At 44.6% G+C, this 10,159-nt stretch overlaps 1 protein-coding gene across 1 annotated transcript in view; it reads right to left on the bottom strand.

Annotated features, from left to right (window-relative positions):
* Positions 1 to 392: 392 nt before the first annotated feature.
* Positions 393 to 10,159, bottom strand: part of LOC115396690 (neural-cadherin) — a 124,725-nt gene continuing 114,958 nt past the window's right edge. Inside the window, exons 28-34 of the mRNA XM_030102674.1 lie at positions 5,598 to 5,778; positions 5,281 to 5,447; positions 4,269 to 4,533; positions 3,857 to 4,037; positions 3,493 to 3,743; positions 1,840 to 1,997; positions 393 to 1,126 (exon numbers count right to left, since the gene is read on the bottom strand). Of these exons, the coding sequence (XP_029958534.1) occupies positions 452 to 1,126; positions 1,840 to 1,997; positions 3,493 to 3,743; positions 3,857 to 4,037; positions 4,269 to 4,533; positions 5,281 to 5,447; positions 5,598 to 5,778 (1,878 nt within the window). The 3' untranslated portion in view covers positions 393 to 451. The remainder of the gene's footprint in view (positions 1,127 to 1,839; positions 1,998 to 3,492; positions 3,744 to 3,856; positions 4,038 to 4,268; positions 4,534 to 5,280; positions 5,448 to 5,597; positions 5,779 to 10,159) is intronic.

Raw genomic sequence — 10,159 nt, 5'->3', positions numbered from 1 at the left:
CGTCACATCTGATTTACAGAGGGATGCTGGAGCGGGGGTCTCTCGGGCGGGATGAGATGGTTTTTTTGGTGCCATTTAGGGTTTTGAGGCCAGACTGAGTTTGTTATTCCGTATTAAAAGGAAGATGACAAACACACAGTGCTGCAGTGAGACTGAGCGTTAATATAGAGAATGATCTGTTTATGTAATCCAGCGACACCGAGGTGGATAGAAAATGGTTTCTATCTGAACTGAATGAGGAGATTTTAAAACAGATAATACTTGATAAGATCTGACTTGAAATTTTATTAGTTTTTTTTCATTTAGGTGATTTAATATTCTGCTCATGTTTTGTATTTTAATTTTTTAAATGTCTTTAATAATGAATGACCTCAGTTTGTGTGATTTCAGATTTGATGTGAGCGCAGCGTCTCCTCCCTGTCCATGTGTTGATGGCGTTGTGGAGCGCCCCCTAGTGGTGCTGAGGCAGAGGCTCGTGGCCGTGGCTGCTCTGTATGTACGCCACTGCGTCCATGTACGTGAGGGCCAGCTGGGGCCGGTCGTACATCTCACTCAGGGTCTGGAATTTGGGGCCCCAGCGGGACAGCCGGTCGGGAACAAACCCCCCTTCGTCATCCTCCTCCTCTTCCTCCTCCGCTGCTGCCTCCTCCGGCCTCGAGGCGTTTCTCCGGGAGGCGGCCGACCCCAGCGAGCTGAGGCTCCCCGCCAGCGACCCCGAGCCCTCCACGCACCACACGTGGTAGGCGTCCGGCGGGAAAGCCTCGCTGTCGTTGTCCGCCTCCCAGATGATTCTGGCCACGTAGCTCTTGAAGTCCACGTGGGAGCGCGAGCCGGGCGGGGCGTCGCCGTAGCCGCCCGCCTCGCCCGGCTCCGCCCCCTGGGCCGCGCCGGAGGCGAAGTTGGCGTAGGCGGCATCGCCGCCGTAACTGGCGGCGTGCTGATGGTGGTGATGGTGGTGATGCGGGATGCTGAGGTAGGGGGCCCCCGAGCTGCAGGAGGACCCGGACGGGTGCACCTCCTCCTGGGAGCCCGGGGACGACTTGATGAGCGGGGCGGTGGTGCAGGACGACGACTGGGACAGACTGGAGCAGAGCGGACGCTTCAGCTCCGTGATGTCGTAACCATTCTGCAAGAAGACATGAAAAACACACACTTTACATATATCAATCATCCAGCCATGATTTTACTCCGCATTGCTAAAGGGGATGTAAAGATGGAGGTAGAAGTACTTCATAACATCGATTTAGACAAATTTATAAGTACTATTGAAGAGAAACAGGCCTTTTGTGTACATCGAAAAAAGTTTTCCATCTTTGAGCTCAGATCTTGAAAAACAGAAGCAAAAAAACTGTCATACTTTCTATTTTTGTTGAGTGTGATATATCCTGCAGCCCGAATAACAAAACTTCAACTTCAAAGTGTTTTATATTAACCTGCATTGTTTTATTTTTAAAAAGTAATCTACTTCCCGACTCAAATCTATGATAAAACTTGAATCCCTGCCCGTGTCGGTGCTCAGGACTAATCCGGTGTATCCAGTTTAAACAGGATTACACTAACAATAGTTTTAACACATACATGATCGTGCCTGTGACTCACAACAGTGACGCTACAGCGAGGGTTTAAAAAAGCTTCTTGTGTCAATAAAAGTTAATAATTAATTAATTCAGTACTTTTAAACTTTTACTTGAGTAAACATGTACTATTAGTACTTTAACAATACCTTTTTTTTAATACTTCTGTTCAAGTGTGTGTGTGTGTGTGTGTATGTGTGTGTGTGTGTGTGTGTGTGTGTGTGTGTGTGTGTGTGTGTGTGTGTGTGTGTGTGTGTGTGTATACCTGGTCCTGCTCTCCGCCTCCCTCCTCGTTGTAGTTGAGGATGTTTTCTCGGATGTCCTCCCAGCTCTCGTGTTCAGCGGGGATGTGGTAAACTCCTCGCTTCCTGAACTTGTTTCGGCTGCCTTTTTGATTCCACACCGTCACCGCCACCAGCACCGCTACACACACACACACACGCGCAGAGGTGAGGAGTGCATGAATATGCATCTTTCTGAACATGCCTGTGCTCCGTCGGGGCAGACGTTAATTTCCTCCCTGTACCTTTGTACCAGCGGCTCATTAGAGCTGCTCTGCAGAGTCATTTCGCCTCCATAATTTGGTAGAAAGTTCATTTAGAAACATTAGCGTAATTACAACAAACAGGTGAAAAACAAATGAGCCGACCAGGCTGGAGGAGTGTCAGAGGTTAACTGACTTCACGTCTCATTTTTCACACACAAGGTCAGATTCAGATGAAAAATAAGTCACATTTATGAGAGAACAGAAGGAAACAGCCCTGATGGGAAATTCCTTTAAAAAAATAGCAAAAAAGATTTGTATACTTTTGACATTACTTAGGCAGTTTTTCAAAATCTGTTTTTCTTTCTTAACATTTTAATAAATACTTTTTAAATGAATCTTTTCATTTTTGGTGCAACTGAGAAATATAATCTCTGCTTTGCATCATAATGTCTCAAAAACCGATTTCAGTCTATAAAATGTGAGGGAACTATTCACAATAGATACAACAAACACAAAAATAATAATAACAACAATGGAATTATTCTAATTTAAAGGGTAGGAGTCAAAAATGATTTTTCCTAACCCATCGTTCACCCTTTTCAGATATTGAATGAAAAATATTCGAGCTATAACTGAAGTTTATTGTTTTGGTTCTACTTTATTTAAATCAACATTTTATTTTATTTTTGCCAAAAGAAATACAACTGATTTAAGGCAGCAACTTGTCCATGGATTAAATCTGAATATATATATGAAGTTGATGAATTGAAAAGCAAAGCAAGAAGAAGGGCATTCACGATATTACCCTGAATATATTTAATTTGAGGGTTTTGTCAATATCGTAAAAAAAACGTACATTTTTTTTGGAAAAAAATGCATTGTATTGTGACTTTTGTTAACTAAAGGAATTCGTAACTCTGATGAAGCAGAATTTTTCGAACGTCTGCATGGAACACTTCGTCCTGCACGAAGCAGTGCGTTTCACGCGTTGCCCTTCTCTGGTCAGACTTATCGACTCATCTGACATATCAGCAGTTATTCGGTAACCTTTATGTAACCAAGCTCCCTCTGCGTCACCACCGTCTGTACATCGACGATCAATGCTAATGGAAAAGCTATTGATCTGTACGACTGTTACACAAGTTTAGAACAAAAAGGTTTGGAGGTTTAATGGCGTGTGTGTGTCTGAGTGTGTGTTTTTGTGGCATTCATATCGAGGCTTCACTGCCGCACAAGTTCTTTCTTGTCTTGATTTCAAGTTCTTTATTCCTGCAACCTTCGGATTGAGTGAGTTTAATTCATCGTGACTGAAAAGTTAAGAGCTGAATGAGAAGACGATTCGTCTCTAGACCTGGAGTGTCAGTCAAAAGTTAAGTTCAGTTCACTTCAACTTCTCAGATCCGCTGCACCGACGACCCTCTGGCGTCTTACCGAAGAAGACGAGCAGGCACATGCTGATGGCCAGGATGGAGCTGGGGCTGAGGGCAGCCAGCCGGTGACCTTTGACCTGCCCCAGCTCGCAGCGCTGACCCCTGAAGCCCTCCTGACAGCGGCACCGGTAATTGTCGGGCGAGAGCGCCTGGCAGACGCCGCCGTTGCGGCAGGAAGAGGGTCCGCACGGCGAGGGCAGGCAGCGCTGCTGCCCGGAGTCGTCCGTCACCGTCACCTGACCGCCGGGGCACCTGGGAAATGACGGACACGAACAAGTCGGGGTAGTGGCATCAGAATGGAAATGGAAATAAATCTTTAAAAAAGCTTCTTCACGTGATTTCGGCTGGGTCTGTGTGTCGTTTACTTGCACTGGTGTTTCCTCCACAGGTCGATGCATCGCAGCGGGCTGCGGCACGGCTGGCCGCTGCAGGCGTCGCTGGAGCAGCCCGAGGAGACCCCCCTCCTCTCCAGAACCGTCACCATGTCCCGGCTCTGCCCGTCCAGAGGGAGGACCTGGCCGTTGAAACGAACGTCCCTCAGGCAGCCTGGAGGAGAGATGAAAAAAACAAACAAAAAACAAACAATGAATTTGATTTAAACAAGGTTCAAAAGTTTATTATTACTGATGCAATAACAGCTGATAAGTAGCTGAAATCACATTTTGCACATCAGATCTGATCTGTTTCAGATTAAAGTCTGATTGTTTTATGAGCAACAGTTACTTTGGCTCAATTCAAAGTGTTTTGAGCACAACAGAGAAGAATCCCGGTTCTCACCCTGGAAGTCGGCCTTCTCGTCGCCGTTTGGCCCGTTGCCCACCATAACGCTGCCCGGCTGGACCAGCATGTCCTTCCCGCTGCCCAGACGAGCCTGGACCTCCCGCGAGCCCCCGCCGTTCTCCACCCGCAAGGTGAACGTGTTGTCATGGCGACCGAGACTGACCAGGACCCACTGCCCGATGTCGACGCGCTGCGCGTCCAGACGCAGAGACTGAGGAGCGTCCCTGAGGACGGCCCGCACCGCGATGTGACCCTCCACGATCTGAGGCAGAGGAGCAGGATTAAACCTAACACTCCTGCAACGGCCAAGTCTTATTTTAGTTATTTAATAAAAGTACGAATATCACAATCTCAAAACAGTAAAGAATACCAGTAATCCTTTAAACTCTGCATGCAAACCCTGACTAAAAAAGCACATATATTCTGAGTAAAACAATTAAAAAAGAATCAAATTATAAGTATATTCTGAGCCACAAAATATCCTCCGTGACAGAAATGTTTCATATTTGTTTTAACGTTAAACGTGACAATATATAAATAGCTTCTTAATTTCGTTTAAACTGCAGTCAATTTCATGCACAGCGCATTTCAAATCACACATTACTGCAGCTCCACTACTTTGGCAGGAATGCAATAAAACTGATTGCTTTTACAAAGTTCAAGTACAAAGTTGTACAAAGAACAAACCCAGAGTTATTCGTAATTTTGGATTTTTATCAAATGTTTCTTTTGTTGCGCGTGAAAATGATCAAACGATCTGAGGAGATGCTGTCTCTTTCTGTCCCGATAACCACACACTTAGCGACACTACAATTAGCTGCTGCCTGAACTGAGGAGTAAATCAGTTACTATTTCACACAACTCCTGTTGTGCCAACAGGCACCTTTTACTAGCAAGTTTCCAGATGAATGTCAGGTCAGAATGAGCTGCTTTGAAGGACTCAAGTACTTCTGAAAAGAAGTAAATAATCGTAGTCAGTTGGTGATCGCTGTGCGATGGATGAACTGACCTCCAGGGCGATGTACTCGCTGGCCTCCCGGGACATCATGGAGAGCAGGGTCCCCGCGGAGGCCCTGGTCCGGAGGAGCAGCTGGACGTTGGTGCGTCGGGAGCTGCCTCCCCCTCTGAGCTGGAAACGCACCACGCTGCCCGAGCTGAAGGAAAACTCTGGCACTGCTGTGAGGAGGCGAGAAAAAAAAACATGTTTGAAACTCTTTTTCAGGAAATTGCCCGCATGCGGCGACGTCTTCATGTTTTCAAGTTGCCTGAACCTTACAGCTATGAGCTGATGACCCTCACATCATTTATTTTGAAAATGTCCCTCACCTTTGTCACATTTGTGCCCGGTGTATCCGGGGTGGCACTCGCAGCTGAAGGAGCCCCAGTCTGCCAGGCAGGAGGCGTGCACGCCACACGAAGGGCCGGCCGCCGTCACACACACCCCGTCGGTCAGCCTGCAGCCGGCGCTGCTGTCAACGCTCTCACCTGGAGACGCCAGATCGTACACCTGAGGAAGGAAGGGGGAGCACACACACACAGGGAGTTACAAATATAATGTCTTCCTTTTCTTCGCATATGCTTTGTAAACGTGTGTCAAGTAGAAACTCGGTTTCTGCATTCAACAATCTGCCAGTGTGAGACGCAGTTTTCCTCTTTTGAGTCTGAAATGCAACAAGACTGAATCTGACACGCCGCAAATTTCCAAACGGGTCTATTGTTTTCAGGTGGCAGCCGTCCTCTGCTTACATTTCATGGTTTGTCAGTCCACCTTAAATGCCGGAACTCAAAATACGTGTTTCGATTTTTCTGAAGTAATCAATAAACCAGCTCTAATTACAGAGACAAAGGAAAAGGAGGCGTACCAGCGGCTTTACATGTCTCTTTTTGAAACTGGTTTTGTGAAAGCTCAGGTATGGAAATGGTTCTTGATACCAGTAATGTGAATCTCATAGAACACTGGAACAATCTGGGTGTTTTTCTCTCCCGATGTTGAAAGTCAGGGGAATATTAGTCCATTATCTATATATTCTATATATTCTCTTCAGCACAGCTCTGTCGAAGCTCATATCCCTTTAACTTTGAGTAGAAATGACTTTGTAAACCTTTCCAATGAAAAATCTGTAACCATTAAAGATAACATTGAAGACATACTGGATTCCCCAAAGCTGTATCTATCAACCACATCTACAACCAGCCACCTACTCTACAAGGATGATCTAAAGCTGTACGCCAAGATCAAGAAAGTGGGAAAGTAATGACATCGGGATGCCCTTCGGGTAAGACAGATGTGGTTTGATGGTATCGGAGAGAGACAGGATGATCAGAACTGATGGTGCCTGCCTACAAGAAGGCAACATAATGGATATCCAGAATAACTACAAGTACCTCAGGATCATGCAGGATAACAGAAACCATGAGGTGGCGGCAAGGAAGTCAACCACAACCAGACAATGGGACAAGTCCTAAACAGTCAACTGAATGGTCCGGACCATCAACATGGACACACTGCCAGTCATCAGATACCCAGATGGGATGATAAGCTGGCCAAAGGAGGAGATAGAAGCCACAGGCATCAAATCATGGAGGGTTTCACCTCAAGTCCTGAGACTATACGACAAGCAAAACGAGGGAGACTGAGGACTAGTGAGTGTTGGAGCCACTATCCTGGATGAATCATCCAAAATCCAAGAATACATCAGGAAGACAGTCCCGAAAGCTACTGAGTGGATGCTTCAGATGGCAGAAAACAAATGAGAATGAATAGGAGCAGGTAACATGGAGAGACAAGCCCCTATATGGCGTGTGCTACTACCAGATAGAGGAAATGGTTGATATCAGGAAGACCTACCGATGGTTATAAACTGCTGCACTGACAGACAACAGAGATGCACTAATCTTGGCAGAGTGCTAAGATGCCCCAGAGACTGTCCAGCACATAGTAGCAGTGTGCAAAATGCAAGCGGTAAACATGGAGGACAATACCAAGTGGCTGGGATAATGGACAGAAGCGTCTGTACCCAGCATAGACTACCAAATCCCAGAGGGACAGCCTTCCAGAGGTGACTGAGAACAATAGGGCTCAGGGTCTGAGGGACTTCAGCGTCCAGACTGACAAACAGCTGCTGGCCAACCAACCGTTATAGCAACAGAAGAGAGCTGGCTACATCACAAAGAAGGAACATACACAGGCGGAGAAGTACCAGGGGTTGAAAGAACAACTGGAACAGATGTGGAGAGTTAAACCTAACGTGGTTCTTGTAGCAGTAGGAGCACTCAGAGAGGTAAGAGAGCAGCAGATCCCAGGAACAAAATCTGAAGCCTTGGTCCAGAAGAGGAACAGCTAACTGCACAGAACCCTCAAACTCTCATTACTCCAGGTGAGTTGCTTCAGATTTAGTTGTATTTTGTGTCAATAATGTCAAATACAGTGCATCAGAAGAAACATTATGTCGGAATAGCCTGTTTGTTTTCAACATTCGAAATCCATTTTCATCGTGCAGAGGGGGTTGTTCAGTTGTCGGTCTGGCGAGGCTTTGACTTGTTGGGTTTGTACATTATACAGTTGCTTGGTTATATGTTTGAATACCTCTCTGTCAGCATGAGTTTATTGCTTTGTACAGCACTCACTGAAACACCTTACTGAAAAGAATTCAACCATGGAATGTTGCTGAAGGACAATTCAAGACTTCTGCTCACTTAGTAAATAAACATCTTTGGACGCCATTTCTAATGTAAAACTAACCAAAGCCACAGACCACAAGTTTTAGCTGAACAATAATGTGACATTTAAAAGAACAAACACATAAACAAACACCCGAAGTATGATTTATCAGATGTAACAGCTTTACAAGTGGACTTATTGTGTTTTACATCTGTGGTGAGACAAACATGTTACAAAAACAAAAGAGGAAATCAACACATAAATGCTGTTTAATAACTGTCATAGATTGCAATCATTTCACAAATTTCAGAAATTCTCAACAAGCAAAATCAATTGTCATGGTTTATGATTTATCCTGTGTTTTTGTGGTGGTTTCTAACTTGGCGTTGTGTTTCAAGCTCTGCAGCTTCCTCTCCTCATGTCTGATTGCTGTTCCCTGCCCTGATGTGGTTCACCTGTGCCTGACTGTATGATTGCAGTCACCTGGAGCTCTGGGCTTATAAGGGTCTGTCTGCTCGTGTTCTGGTCGTCAGTTTGACGACCTTCAAAAGGAAGCAAACAGGGTAGTTGTAAATTTGTTTGTGCACACAATGAGAATGTTCCCTTCAAGATCAAGTGCAGTGTCTGTTTTTCTTTATAGCTCGATTGAAATTTTATTTAATTTTTTTAATTCCTTAATTCTATTTATTAGTTTTGAAACTTTTCGTTACCAACTATTTCTCATCGACTTACTCTTTGTACATTTTACTGGTTTCTTCAATGTCTTTTCACTCATTTTCATCCATCTACCCATCCATCATTTTAACGACTCACATTATTAATTTTATTTTATTTTATCATATTTATCTTGTTTTTTGTCCTTTAAATGACTTGCAGTGGCTGTAGTGTTTCCTCACTGTAGATGTGAGATAGCCCTCCTCACGCTTTGCTGCCTTGATTTTAAATTAAGTCCCAGTGAGTGTGTTTGGGAGATTGGGTTATTGTTTTTGTGTTCACTGTATAAATCTGACATTTTCCATTTGAATAAAAACTGCTACAAAATAAAGATGGATTAAATATGACTTTTTGTAAATTGTAATGTGATCTTTTAAATGACACAATCAGGAATAGAGAAATTCGTGCTGCATTTGGCTGAACAGTGAAACTGTGTTGAGCTAAATAAACCACTTGAGCTCCGAACCAGACGCTAACTGCGATGCCAAAAGCTTGACCTCCGTTTGAGGGCGGTAGCTGTCTTTGGTGGTGTGTGATGCTAACGAGTGAAAACATGATACCAGCCTCCCAAATGACAACATGAAACACCCTGTGGCACAAGAGACCGCGGGCAGCCGGAGCCGCAGCAGTTTTAAGGCCGATGCTAACGTACCGCCAGATCTTTTCATCTAACAAGTTGGCTGAAGTCTTTCCTGGGGAATATTCGGGGATCTTAGGGAGGTTGTTGAGGTTTGTTTTTTTTTTTTTTTTTGCTGAGCAGCAGAGGAACCGCGGCAGCTTGCTCGACTCCAGGAGAACCAGGGAGATTCTTTTCATTTATTTTACATTTTGGGCTGTGATGTTGTTACGCTGGCCTTGGCACATGAGCCAGGCTCAGACCACCATCTGTCTGACCACCGTCCCCCCGCGGTACGCAAGCACACGGCGATAGGAAACACACACACACACACACACACACACACACACACACACACACACACACACACACACACACACACACACACACAAAATTCACTGAGGAGAATGATTGAATACATGCATATACAAACACGCACAGATGCAGACCTACAGATGTTAAAACTGCTTTCTAAAACCAGAAAACACACACGCACACACACACACACACACACACACACACACACACACACACACACACACACGAAATGCTCATGAGCTCTGGTGGTATTGAAAGGTACACAGAAACACTTGAGTCCTGCTTCTATCATTTCCTAGGACAGCGCATTCATATATATGTATTTATTTCAAGCACACTTGATAATCTTTACCGTGTCTCCCAGGATTAGTTTGGTTTTGTACGATAACAAATATTCACGTTCAAATTTCTTCTTCATTATAATTATTATTATTATTATTATTATTATTATTATTATTATTATGAGGGCTTTTTGTCTTAAAGGCAGATCAACGTCTATAATGATACTGTGCAAAGAAATGCATCATCCATCCATCCATCCACACTCTTACTTTCAACACATTTAGCTGAGAGTTAGCT

Source organism: Salarias fasciatus, chromosome 11 (assembly GCF_902148845.1).
Source record: "Salarias fasciatus chromosome 11, fSalaFa1.1, whole genome shotgun sequence".
In the NCBI taxonomy this organism is placed as follows: domain Eukaryota; kingdom Metazoa; phylum Chordata; class Actinopteri; order Blenniiformes; family Blenniidae; genus Salarias; species Salarias fasciatus.
This window is presented reverse-complemented; position numbering and strand designations above follow the sequence as displayed.